The following is a 12673-nucleotide window of genomic DNA, read 5'->3' as shown; positions in this document are numbered from 1 at the left end:
AGTTGTTTGTGTTGTACATTTCGATATAGCAGTGAAAAGTTATTAATAAAAGTAAAATTTAGGATTAATAGGACAAATAATTTACTAATTATTAAGCCAATTATCCATTGGTTAATTTTTTTTAACATTATACACCCAAGTACTTTGATCAAATAAAAAATATATGTACCACATTTTCAAAGACTTAGATTGGAATCCTTTAATCAAAAGATTTTATTCTCTAAATAAGGAAAAAAAAAACTTACATGCATAAAATAAATGGACAGTAATGGAAGAAACTAAGAAAAATAACATTGTTAGAAAAGGAGAGGGGAACAGTATTTTCGGGAAAAATGGGGGGCATTTTGGTACATTGAAAGCAGTGGAATGTTGATCGTTTTGCTTAAAGAAATCAGACCAGGCAAGTCCAACGAAGTTTTAAAACGAAAACCCATGCTCAACAAGAAAAGTCAAGGAAACAGTATCTGGCACTCCTCAGATGCATCAATATTACCCTACGGATCTCCCTAATCACCAATCAGATGGCTCAAAACATTCCACATTAAAATCCTAAACCTCATCTAAATCACCGAAATCTGCCGTACCCCTTCATGGGATCAGGTACGTGAAAGGTCTAATCATTTTGGCTTCCACGACGTGTCGAGTTCCTATTGGTCACACTGCAAGCAGACGGAAATGCAACATTAACTGCAAGGGTAGGGTAAGCTGAATGACTGTCTCTCGCTGGTTACTGGTTAGGTTCCGAAAGTTTGGTTTCCCCCTAACAACGCAAAAAAACCAGTCATGCGAGGGTAGTTTGGGGATTCTGAAATTCCTGTCTTTATAGCAACCGACAGGTTCCCTCGCCAACTAACCCTACAAAACATAAAGAGAAAAGAAAGTAGTTTTTTTTTTGTTGTTTTTGTTCACTCCATTTTTCTTGAGACTTGAGAGAGAGAGAGAGAACCAATGGACCCTGAGGCTTTCACTACAGGGGGCTTCTTCAAGTGGGACCCAAGAGGAGTAGTGGCGCCAACGCCGGCGCGTTTGATGGAGGCTGTGGCTCCTCCTCAGCCGCAGACGGCTGCTGCGGTTGCGGCTGCTTACATGGGGAGGGGGCCTAGGGAGCTCGGAGGGATAGAGGAGTTGTTTCAAGCTTATGGGATCAGATACTACACTGCTGCGAAGATAGCCGAGTTAGGGTTCACTGTGAGCACCCTTCTAGGCATGAAGGAGGAGGAGTTAGATGAGATGATGAATAGCGTGTCGCAGATATTCAGGTGGGAGCTGCTAGTGGGTGAGAGGTATGGTATTAAGGCGGCTGTTAGAGCTGAAAGGAGAAGGCTTGAAGAAGAGGATTCGAGGCGACGACACTTGGCTTCAGGTGACACCACCAACGCTCTTGATGCCCTCTCCCAGGAAGGTTTGTTTATAAGTTTATAGAGTTATACTAATTAATTTACTTCCTATTACTATTATGATTGCTCTCGCCTGACGTAATAGACTCTAGAAATGACTTGTAAAAGAAGTATCATATCCAGTGACAGTTTTTTGTTCTTTTTCTTTCTTTGGTAATATACATATATGATGTTCATTTTAGGACAGATACTATAACACGTAAATGTTGAGCAGCTGCCTTTGAGGGCTGAGCTCATTTTCTATACAAAAACCTTATCGTCATAGTTCTATAAAGTTGGCTTGATCTGAATGGGAAAATTGTTGCGAAGCAAGCTGCATAACTTTGCTGGATGGTTTTGACTTTAGATGTTTTAAAAATTAACGTGTAGCTCTTTATGTTCTCTTGGCTGGTGCAACATTATCTTAACTTCTCAACCAAAGAAAAAAAAAATATCTTAACTTCAAATCTTATCATGAAAGAGGAAGCAATATTTTGATGTAATTAAAGAGTATGTGAGTAATATTTCTTTTTGTTTCTTTCTTCTTTCTTGTTGGGGGTGATGAAAAGAGTGTGGCTGACAGGTTTATCAGAGGAGCCAGTGCAGCAAGAAAAAGAGGCGGCAGGGAGCGGTGGAGGGGGCACGTGGGAGGTGGTAGTAGCTGGGGGAAGGAAGAAACAGCGGTGCAGGAAGGGACAGAAGAAGGTGGTAGAAGTTGATCATGACGATGAATTAGAGGGTGCCGAAGATGATGAAAATGGTGATATTGGAGGCTACGAGAGACAGCGAGAGCACCCTTTCATTGTCACAGAGCCTGGTGAGGTAGCACGAGGCAAAAAGAACGGTCTCGATTACCTCTTCCATCTCTACGAGCAATGCCGGGAGTTCTTGATTCAAGTCCAAAACATTGCCAAGGAGCGTGGGGAAAAATGCCCCACGAAGGTAAACAAAATTAATACCCTTATCCTGGAAATATCTGGACGGTTCAGATTTATATTATTTTTATTCTCTTTTATGCAATCAAACGAGAAGAATTAACCGCTTTTAAGAGGAGGTTATTCATTGAGGCTTTTTAACCGAACAAGAAAGAAAACTTGGAAATTGATCACAATTGTGCACACTGCATACTGCACGAGGCTTGACTCGTGACTAGCTGTAAAACATGGCTTTGTGAGAATCTTGGAATTGGACCCTCCCAATAAAGCTACGGGTTCTAGCCAGCTGTTCCACAGAAAATGTGACAAGTCAGGTACGGGAGGAGTGGGGTCGGGAAATGTGGGTCGAAATTTTTGCAGGGTAGGGTCCCTAAAGGGTACTTTGTCTTTCAATAATTTTCTGTCTTTTAGCCATACTTTTCCCTGTCAGAATGGGTTGAGGTGGCATGCCCCCCATGTGACAGCTGCACCATTTTAACGACGTTTTCAGAACCAAGTCCTTTGCATTTTGGATCCTAACTTGTCATGGTTGTACAGCATGCCTAAATGCTCCCTCTTCCTCTCCTGCCCCAAGAAAAAAACTCTCAAGTCTAAACAAAATTCTATTATATGCTTCTGTACTAGTACTAGTCTTTCACACAATCATATGTTTGTTTCTTCGTTTAATTTTACGGAATAAAGAAAAAGAATCAAATCTTCACGATTTTCTATATTTGAATCTCATGTAAAAGGTTGCACTCTGCTCCCATTTAGCATAAGGAGAAAAAGATTTTTGGACACATTTTATATGTGGGCAGCATCCAATTTAATGGGGTTGAAAATTTTATACAGGTCACCAATCAAGTTTTCAGGTATGCTAAGAAGGCTGGGGCAAGCTACATTAACAAACCCAAAATGCGACACTACGTGCATTGCTATGCCCTGCACTGCCTTGACGAGGAGGCATCGAATGCGCTGAGGAGAGCTTTCAAGGAGAGAGGCGAGAATGTTGGGGCTTGGAGACAGGCCTGCTACAAGCCTCTCGTGGCTATAGCGGCTCGCCAGGGTTGGGACATTGATGCAATTTTCAATGCTCATCCCCGTCTTGCTATTTGGTATGTTCCCACCAAGCTCCGACAGCTTTGTCATGCTGAACGCAACAGTGCCGCGGCTTCTAGCTCCGTTTCCGGCGGACCTGATCATATGGCCTTCTAAAGCTTTGATTCCACTACCAATTCTGCAATTCGCTTATAATTGAGAGAGAGATATATCTAGGCACAAGTTTGATTAATGAGGTAAGGAAGAAATCTATTTGTGTTATATTATGTATGTATGGTAAGTCCATTTTGAATCACAATCGTTGACAATTAATGTAGTTACGTATTTATTTTAGCTTAAGCAGATTGTATATTTGTGCATTATTCTGAACTGGACTAGGCCAGAAATAATTTACTTTTGTCTCAAATCAGACTGTATAATAGCCAATATCAATATAATATATAGTAGCATGATGCATATTTAACAAGATAAAAACTGAAAAAAAAAATTCCGAAAGGATACCCTTTCCTTTGTGTGCTTTCCCCGAACTTATAAAATCACAATGTATTGGGGTTGAAGAATAGAGTTCACATGCAAAATAGCAGAAAATGAACTCTTGAAATCATTCATCATCCAGCGCAGATGGAGTATGATATTTTGAGAGCATATCATTCCAAGTGCTGTTGCCTTCTGTCACCTCTTTCACTACGCTTGCTACCTCCTCCACATTAACTCGGATCTGAACTTTGCTGTCCCTCTCCCGGATTGTCACTGAGGAAGTTGAATCCACTGTTATGGCAAATGGTACACCAAGTTCATCTGTTCGAGCATATCTCTTCCCAATAGATGTACCTGAAGACAGAAAGATACAAACAAGTGAATCTAAATTCATCTGGCTTAAGTCTTGAGGGTTTTTGAGTGCTATTGGTATCAGTTGCCAAGTTTACATCTCTATACAAACCCAACACTTGGTGCATTCACTTATCTGCTAAATGCAGTCGGAGTAACTATATAAAACCAAGAGCCACAAGCAGTTTATATTTTCCCTGCATGGGTGCTTACCTGTCATATCAATCTTATATGATATCCCAGCAGCAGTTAATATTTGGGCAATGTGTTTAGCAACTTCCTCATATTGTTGATTTTGCACTAGTGGGAACACCGTGCATTTGATCGGTGCCACGAGCGGGGGGAAGCGGAAAACATTTAACTGCTCATCACCAGTCTTGCTAGGCCTTGTGTAGAATGAATGCTCATAAAGACAGTAGATTATCCGTCCAATACCAAAAGACGGCTCAATCACTGACGGTACGAAAACCCTCTGATGTTCCTTTTTTTTCTCCTTGGAGATTGTTACCATGTTCGTCTTTATGGTGACATCTTTCGCAAGAGTGCATACATGGAACTCCACTTCCCCCTTGGACTCCAAATTGGCTTTCATTTCCATAGCTTCTTTTTCACTCATGACCTGCGGGAGGAAATGCAGCACAGTTCACCAGATTTTGTTGTAACACACCTCATATGGAAGATATGGGATTGGATATATTAACAAAAAGCCACACCTAAACCTTCGGCCCTCTCTTTATTTTCTCTATTTCACCAATTTGTTCATCACACACCCTTTACAAATTAATTTATTTACCTCCAGTGCTTCACAAACCATCCTCTGGTCACCCTTGAATGCAATGCCCAGCTCCTTTTTAACTGGAGCAATAACAAGTTTCTGAAATCATAAAGCGGCAAAAAAGTCATTAAACAACTATAAGACTATTCATAATTGATAAAATTGAGAGACTTACCTCCACTTCCTTTGGTTCTGCAAATTTTTCATGTGCCACGAGGGCAACACCACTCTTATCCTATGAAAGGGTAGAAGAAACATGCATATTTACATCAATAAATTTGTATCCGACAATAAATTACTTGATATCTTTGCTGAAAAAAGAAAACACGAAGATAGACAGGTGTGTTATTTTACTTGTTTACCTTTTCCTCTATTTCAAAATATTTAAGAAGGAAAGTGCCATGGCTTAAAACGCTTATAAAGTCGGACATTCAGGTTGAGTTTTATTGTTCACTTACTGTGTGAGCTCTCAAATCATATGCAGATCTATCTGCAATACCAACACACTCGATCCAGCCATAAGAGCATTCAATTTCAGCATCCCAACAGTCTGCTGCATAATGAGCCATCTCATTGGCCAGGTGCTGCCTAAAACGGAGTCGATCTTTGTCAATACCCAGACATGTCAAGAAAAGATACACCCTTCCAATAAAATAGCCCAGTGTCGCATTGTTGACAATGCCCTGAGCAAACAATGAATAGTCACACAATCAATGATGAATAGCATGCTTGAGAGAGAGATGTTAGGTATAAGCTAAAATTAAATTGGACATAAACCAACCAACCTTTGAAACTGCTTCACCAAGGCGTAGTCGTTTTGCGGGTTGTCCAGACACTTGTTTTTCCCTTGGGAACATTAAGAATTCCAAATTGGAAACTTCACAAAATTTTGGGTGTGACTTGTCGTCAGAATCCACAAAATGCTCAATCTCAGCTAGTGTAAATTCACGAACTCTTAGGAGACCTTGGCGGGGAGATATCTGTAGTTTGAATTTTCCAGATTATAGTTAAATTCCTCATTTTTAGTGCGATATAAGCTTCATATTCACAAAAAGAAGAAAAAGGATAGTGCTGTTCGGTGAAGAATGAATTAAGAGACTACTACTGCAACAGCCTCTATTCTTACCACCATGTTAGCCATTCCAGCATAACTACTATTACTACCACATGAAAGCCTTTAGGTGCAACGTTTAACAAATAACTAGCATCACTGTGATCAGAAGGAAATGGAACCAGATTTGAGAATGTCTGAGCTGGGAAACCCATAAAAATTTTCAACAAGATTTGGCAGGGTAGAGCTGGGGCTCTGTGGTGCAGAATTCTCAAACTAGAATAGCTCCTTCCACTGTTCCCTAGTCAATTACTACTACGGGAATGATGTTGGAAACATAGAAGAAGCATAGGACAGAGTGAAATCAACTTCATCAAAGATAACAGTTTCAACAATAATAAGTCTCCACTAAAAATAAAAAATATGTATCTCGTATTGAAGGCCTTGTACCTCATTTCTAAACGCCTGACCAATTTGCGCTGCAGCAAAAGGGAGCTTGTTCCCATTATAGTAATACAGGTCCTTGAAGTTGACAAATATGCCTTGAGCCGTCTCAGGGCGCATAAACCTGCATGTTTCAAGTCAATAAAATCAAGGCTCATTGCACACACGAATCTATCCCAAAAAAGGGTATGCAATAAACAGAACCCACAAGCTTACCCAGGGCTCAACCCGGACGGACCAATTGAGGTTTGGAACATGAGATTGAAAGGGTAAGGATCAGAAAGTGGGTTCTTAGTATCAGGAGCAACAATTCCATACTCCCTGATCTTTTCACCTAATTCTTCAGCAGAAAGATCATCCAATACAGCCAGAACATGCTTCAACTCGGCAGCCTTGTCTGCTGTCACATTAATGTCCTTCTCCAGCTTATCTTTGCAAAAATCCTTAAGCAAATGGTCGGCGCGGAAACAAGTTCCAGTTTTTTCATCTTTCACCATAAGGTCAGTGAATTTATCCACATGACCTGACGCTTTCAGCACAATTTCTGGCGTCACACATGGGCAGTCCACTTCCAACATATTCTCTTCCAACACAAAATGCTGTTATAAAATTTCAACTAATAAAGAATTAGCAAACTTGGCTTTTTGATTGTTATCCCCAAGATGTTTAACGTTCAAGGTTCAAATCCAAGAATCTTATTTCAAAAATCCCCTACGTAATGAACAGCAACGAATTCTTAGCAAACTGCTAAAGATTTCGCATCTTCGGTAGGAAGTTGAGAAATGAAAAGGCTAACCTGACGCCAGAAAGCTAGGACGTTAGACTTAACGGCGCAGCCAGGTGGCCCGTAATCGTAAAGCCCGGCAACACCACCATAAATCTTAAACGATGGAACGTAGAAGAGACGGCGTTCGAGGGTGTTAACGACGGCTTGACGGAAAGCATCCCGGTTAACGACTTCTCTGTCACCGTTACTCGCCATGCCGTTGGTTTTGGCCGCGTTCGCCTTTTTGCTTCTCCGCTAGTGATTTCGCAAGGCAATTTCTGAGCGCCGAAGCCTGCTTTCAGTGGTTTAACGATTAGGATATTCTCTTCGATATTTTCTTTTCGGATCCTTTTCACCTCCGCCGTTATTTTCACCCATGTTGTCTAGCTAGGAGATTCCAAAAATTGTGAAATATCTAGTGAGTAACCCTGTGGTTCAGTAAGATATTTCCGGTGCCTTGAAAGAAACGGTGAAGTTTTCGCCTTTTCTTTTTCATTTTTTTTTAATTTAGTTTTCCTTCGGACAACGCATACCGTACATAAACTCTTCAGTTTCAAAATTTTGAAATGTAGGCTTGAGAGCACAGGTTCCATTTTACAGTTACCGTTGGATTATTTCCCGCCAAAAATGGAGAAACGACGGAGACTGCAGATCTCGGCGTCTAAATCAACGGCTGAGATCGGCGTCAAGCTTAAGACACTAGTTTCACAGCAGGAGCGAGTGAAGATCGCTTATCACCAACTAAAATTGCAGATCAAAATCGGTTTGGCTGAAGTATTCTCTGATTTTTTTTTTCCTCTTACTGATCGTGATTTTCCTCGTTCCACTTCCGGTGATTTCGTTTTTTTTTTTTGAGAAATTAAAAGGAGGAATCGTCGTTGATTTCTTTTTTTGTTTTCCCAGGCAGAGGAGGTGTTCTCTTCCTTGGCGATTCCGTTGATGAAACTGGTCGGTTTGAAAACAGAGGAAATGGCTGAAGAAGGACGATTCACCACGATTATCGTCGATGCTGATTTCTCCCCTGTAATAAACTCCGCTAAATTTTTAAAACCTAAATTCACGCATTATATTATTGTGTCATCTCTTCTTAAGAAAAACAAATATATTTGATTTCATGGCAGGGATTCCGCAGGAGCGGTCTAATAACCGAATCACCAGTGGCATCACCTACTGCCTCCGGAGGAGAATGGGACAATCAGATTCACAGGGAGGTAATGTGGTAGATTGTCAATGAAATAGAAATGAATTTCATAAATTTTGTAGAATTCATTTATTTTCGTTTCGCGAGCTCATTTTAAACACATTTAATCAAGTTCAAAGCTCACTCTTCTAGTCTTTATTTAGCTACTTTCCCGTAAGTTAGGGATGGTACCTCCTATGATCTTAATTCAGCCCCTGGACTCTCATCTTAAATCATTTATTCGCAGAACTTTTGTATGACCAATGTTAGAATTAAATATCAAAATTCAGTCCCCAACAGTAACCAAATTTCTCAATTCGCCAGAGAAAAAAGAAATCAGCCAAGAATAGTGGGTTTATGTGATGTTTTAATACAAAACTCAGCTTATATAGTACCTTCAAATGTTACGAAGATATATAATTTAGGTGAAGATTATCTAACTCCTACTACTTTCTCTTACTTCTAAGTTGATTGCAGTTGGAGATTCAGCCATGGCTTTGCATAATCAAAGAGAACATTTGCACTAAGTTTGGTAGAAAGAAAGGAAAATAGAGAGAAAAGAAAAAATAAAGAAGAGGCAAGAAAGTGATTTTTTTTCGTTCTTGTATTTAATATGAAAGGTAGGAAATAGAGAAAAAAGATTAAAAATAAAATTGTATATATATAAAATGATTAACTTAAGTAGAAAGAATGAATTCTTTCCCAATTTGAAAAGATAAGATTTGAAGGGAAGAAAATGTGTAAATCCATCCATTTTCCTTCTTCTCTCCACTGCCTTTCCTTCCTCCCTCTTTCTCTCCTACCAAACGTAAGTGTTAATGTCAATCATCTTTCACATTTTTACCGAGATTTTCAACTTTGCAGGAAGAAAGTTGTGCTACTAAGGCCACGATCGCAGGCAAAGAATTTTTTAAGGAGCAACAAACGCAAGTAATGCAGCTTGTCCACCTGCTTAGACAAATTGAAAACCGAGTCAATTCTCACCGGGATGACATTCTTGAGAGCCTTGCCACTCGGCGGGGCTTCCTCCAAAAACTTTTCCGGAAAGCCTCTAATTTTATATCTCTTCAAAGTCAAAACCACGACACGCTTCTGATCACACGGAAGCTTCATCAAGTCATATATGATAAAACAGATGCAGTCCTTAGCTCGGTAGAGGATGGTATACAGAGCCTAATGCGAGATTTAACTAAACAAATGTGTAACCCGATGGTGGATTATGTCAAAGGCCTGAAAGCTGAGTTGAAGTTTGGAACATGTGCGCGCTTGCTGGCTGTTGTGGATGAGATGGAAAGATCTATGAGAAATGGTAGGATTGAGTTGGAGGAAGCAAGAAGGAGGATCAAACTAGCAGAGGAGGGAAGGATCAAGGCATTGTGCAAGCTAAAGGAGTCTGAAGAAAAGATGATGAGATTGGACGAATACCTTGAGTTCCTAGCCGGGATCGAAAAAGAGCATATTGAACATCTTGTTTCACAGAAGGTACTTTTTCCAGGCCTTTTACATTGTAGATCTCACTATTTCAGTCTGATGTAATGATCCCCTGACCTAAGAAGCTCTCTCCTATTCAGTTCCAAGTACGAACCCTAGGTTTAGTAGTCCAAAAAGGAGCATCGGTATGGCTTAAGGGCTGCCACTCACAGCTAACCACCAAGTGATGAACAATTGCTGACTCCTTAGCCCCTAATTAACTTGACCTGAGTGGATTAGTAATTTATTAATCAATCAGTGGTCAATGCAATACGATAGTGGATTATTTTAGTTACTACTCCTTTGATTTAGCTTTGGCTTTTGTTTTGTTTTTTTACTTTTTGTTTATTTGGTTTTGGTTTTCTATTCATTTTTTATTTGAAAAAATATAAAGTAAAAATATCAATTAATTGGAAATTACATTGCAGTCATAATACTCTGTTGCTTAAACAATCTGATTTAGGGCCTGCTTGTGTGGGCAGTGCAGTGTGGGGGGTTCCACACCGAATTTTCCACTCTACCCCTGCCCAAACAAACGTGCCCTAAATGATGAAAAGACAACTGAAGTTCACTTTTCTCTTCATGTTCCTTGTTATGACATTGACATGGTACCACCAGGTCCACTACTAAGACAGACAATGGGCAAATACCATTCGGTGTATAAATTGATTTTTAGGATATCTTAACAATGCCATGATTTGCTTTGTTTGTCATTGGCTTTAGGTCTATAGCTATCTCTTAACTTCTAGCTACCATTATTTTTTGTACATTTTTTTTGCTTTTAGGAGTACATTATGATTTATTAAAGAAAATTCTTTTTAAGCTTTCTTGATAATTCTTTTCGCACAATCTATTGAGAGAACGGACTTTAGAGGCATAATGAAGCCCATTATTCCTTTAGGCTATTCTGTTTCTTCTTATTGTAGTCAATAGAAAAAATCAGAAGGTACATTGATGTCAATGCATTCTGCATGAATTTCCGGAAGTAATATATGTGAACTGCACAGTGATTGGTTTGGCCACGAGAGCATTTGCTTTAAAACTTGCAAATGGGATGGGGAATCACTTAAAGGGCAAATTATGGGGACTGTTGGACAGTGTTGGGAAACTTCTCTTATGTTTTACTTCCCTGAAGTTCTTTGGCAGGAAGGAAGCTGAAGAAAACGATTACAAGCTAGTGTGGGAACTGCAGAGGAAGAAGAGGAAGTTTGAGACACCTGGGAGTCCCATGGGGCCTAAAGAACTTCTGTACTTTGAGAGCAGCAAGAAGCCTCATCAATCTACGAGAGAAAGACCTGCATTCTCTCACAGGCCAGTCATTGGGAGTCATTTGCAAGCTCTGAGTCCACAAACCCCATGCCTGGACACTCGGATCCCCTTGGGCTTATCACCTTCATCAGCAATTCAGCATGTGGTTTCGCGCAAGCGCATCAGCCCATTTCCCCTGAATTCTTGATGAAATGCGTAAAGTTTGTTGGCATTTTCAATGTCAATGTAATAAAAAGAACCTTGGTACTTCTCCAATGAGCGAATGGACCTGAGATATTATGCTATTGTTCTGTTTTTTTGGTTTGGAAACTAGAGAAATGCATGTTTCAGTAACGTAATAATAGGCAGCGTAATATTTTAGCGACATCCAAAAGTTTGGCAATCGGCATGAATGATTCTTTATTGATTTTAAAAATGAAAAGGCAGTAAGAACATTTCTGACTCTAATTTATTTGTTTGTTGAGGGAAAAACTCATAAATTTAAGGAAATGAATCGGATTTTGGTGGTGCATGTAACCCTGTCCCTTTCCTCTAGAAACCATGAGAGCAGAAAACCTTTCTGTATGGACTTCATCATAGGACTTGCAAAGGTGGATGGATTGGAGAATATCGTGGTCGTGGTGGATTGGTTTTCCAAATACGTTACTTTTGTTCTTACCACTGAGAGTGTCTTACCAAGAAAACAACGAGGTTGTTCGTGAGATACGTGGTTAGATATTGGAGCGTGCCAAGAACCATCACAAGTGACAAGGATGGTCGATTTATGGGAATTAAGGTTCTAGGTTGAGCTCTTTATACTGTTGGGTTTTGAACTTACCTTTTCAACTGAGTTTTACCCCTAGACGGATGATCAGACCGAGAGGGTGAATGTCTTGTTGCAATTACATTTGCGCCATTTTATTGCAGCACACTGGTCAACTGGCCAAGGTGGTTGAACGTGGTGCAATTCTCACACAACCTGTAACGTAGTGAAGTGACGGGACAAAGCCCTTTCCAACCAATGATCGGGCAGTAACCTCTCATGTCGAGTGTCGTGGCAACGGGATACACTGGTCTAGCACACGCAACATACAAGTATGCTCTAGTTTGGCATGAGTAACAGAAGTTTGCTCGGCTTGTCTACTTAAGGTCACCAAGAGAGCGAAGAAGTGGACTGATTAGTTTCAGAAGGAAGCACATTTAAAGGTAAGAGACTTAGTGATGGTGAAGCTTCATTTAGTGTTAAGACACAGGGGTCTCCACAAGTGACTGAATAAGCGCTACGAGGGGCTTTATTGAGTATTGAAGAGGATTTGCATGGTGGCATACAAGCTGGAGTTGGTGCCCAAACCGAAGTCCATCTCGTGTTCCATATCAGTATTGTTGACGTCTAACCTTGTGGATTAGCAGGAGGGGCGAGCCACAAGCCGTTGGCAGGAGTTAGGCCAACGTACGACGGTATGAGTGAGAGGTGGAGCAAGTGTTGGCCGATAAGCTACTGAGACAAAAGCATTACATACTGAGGCACTAAGATCTGGTGAAATAGAAGGGGTTGCCAAAGG

The 12673-nt window shown here is 40.3% G+C and overlaps 3 protein-coding genes across 4 annotated transcripts; 2 read left to right on the top strand and 1 right to left on the bottom strand.

Moving 5' to 3' along the window:
- The first annotated feature begins 948 nt into the window (after positions 1-948).
- On the top strand, positions 949-3505 carry LFY (floral meristem identity control protein LEAFY). Of its 2 annotated transcripts, none has more exons than XM_021431406.1 (3): positions 949-1402; positions 1960-2318; positions 3143-3505. In XM_021431406.1, the coding sequence occupies exons 1-3, from the start codon at positions 949-951 to the stop codon at positions 3503-3505; spliced, it is 1176 nt and encodes a 391-aa protein (XP_021287081.1). The 2 variants fall into 2 exon arrangements, with proteins under 2 accessions (XP_021287081.1, XP_089639846.1); XM_089783720.1 differs by having other exon boundaries at positions 1948-2318.
- Positions 3506-3775: 270 nt separating this feature from the next.
- LOC110418475 (glycine--tRNA ligase, mitochondrial 1-like) lies at positions 3776-7613 on the bottom strand. The gene is made up of 9 exons (XM_021431216.1): positions 7244-7613; positions 6664-7046; positions 6454-6571; positions 5738-5932; positions 5411-5635; positions 5128-5187; positions 4971-5051; positions 4391-4796; positions 3776-4180 (listed from the first exon to the last, which is right to left on the bottom strand). Exons 1-9 carry the CDS (start codon positions 7427-7429, stop codon positions 3951-3953), a joined length of 1884 nt encoding a protein of 627 aa, XP_021286891.1. The 5' UTR covers positions 7430-7613; the 3' UTR covers positions 3776-3950.
- Positions 7614-7834: 221 nt separating this feature from the next.
- LOC110418608 (uncharacterized) lies at positions 7835-11371 on the top strand. The gene is made up of 5 exons (XM_021431384.2): positions 7835-7987; positions 8117-8236; positions 8335-8424; positions 9258-9875; positions 10999-11371. The coding sequence occupies exons 1-5, from the start codon at positions 7841-7843 to the stop codon at positions 11317-11319; spliced, it is 1296 nt and encodes a 431-aa protein (XP_021287059.2). The 5' UTR covers positions 7835-7840; the 3' UTR covers positions 11320-11371.
- Positions 11372-12673: the final 1302 nt, after the last annotated feature.

The sequence above is a fragment of the Theobroma umbraticum genome, unplaced genomic scaffold, assembly GCF_002168275.2.
Source record: "Theobroma umbraticum cultivar Fairchild unplaced genomic scaffold, ASM216827v3 scaffold_50.0, whole genome shotgun sequence".
NCBI lineage: Eukaryota > Viridiplantae > Streptophyta > Magnoliopsida > Malvales > Malvaceae > Theobroma > Theobroma umbraticum.
The sequence above is the reverse complement of the archived record's forward strand: the minus strand, read 5'-3'. Positions and strand labels throughout refer to the sequence as shown.

Bases quoted from the DNA above. Each gene is read 5' to 3' on its own strand.
- LOC110418475 (XM_021431216.1), bottom strand. From the start codon at position 7,429: ATGGCGAGTAACGGTGACAGAGAAGTCGTTAACCGGGATGCTTTCCGT. The intron at 5,188-5,410 runs GTAAGTGAACAA...ACCCTTTCATAG, and splicing joins ATGATTTGAGAGCTCACACA to GATAAGAGTGGTGTTGCCCT. The intron at 5,052-5,127 runs GTAAGTCTCTCA...TTATGATTTCAG, and splicing joins CAGAACCAAAGGAAGTGGAG to AAACTTGTTATTGCTCCAGT.
- LFY (XM_089783720.1), top strand. From the start codon at position 949: ATGGACCCTGAGGCTTTCACTACAGGGGGCTTCTTCAAGTGGGACCCA. The intron at 1,403-1,947 runs GTTTGTTTATAA...TGATGAAAAGAG, and splicing joins TGATGCCCTCTCCCAGGAAG to TGTGGCTGACAGGTTTATCA. The intron at 2,319-3,142 runs GTAAACAAAATT...AATTTTATACAG, and splicing joins GGGAAAAATGCCCCACGAAG to GTCACCAATCAAGTTTTCAG.
- LOC110418608 (XM_021431384.2), top strand. From the start codon at position 7,841: ATGGAGAAACGACGGAGACTGCAGATCTCGGCGTCTAAATCAACGGCT. The intron at 7,988-8,116 runs GTATTCTCTGAT...TTGTTTTCCCAG, and splicing joins TCAAAATCGGTTTGGCTGAA to GCAGAGGAGGTGTTCTCTTC. The intron at 9,876-10,998 runs GTACTTTTTCCA...ACTTCCCTGAAG, and splicing joins AACATCTTGTTTCACAGAAG to TTCTTTGGCAGGAAGGAAGC.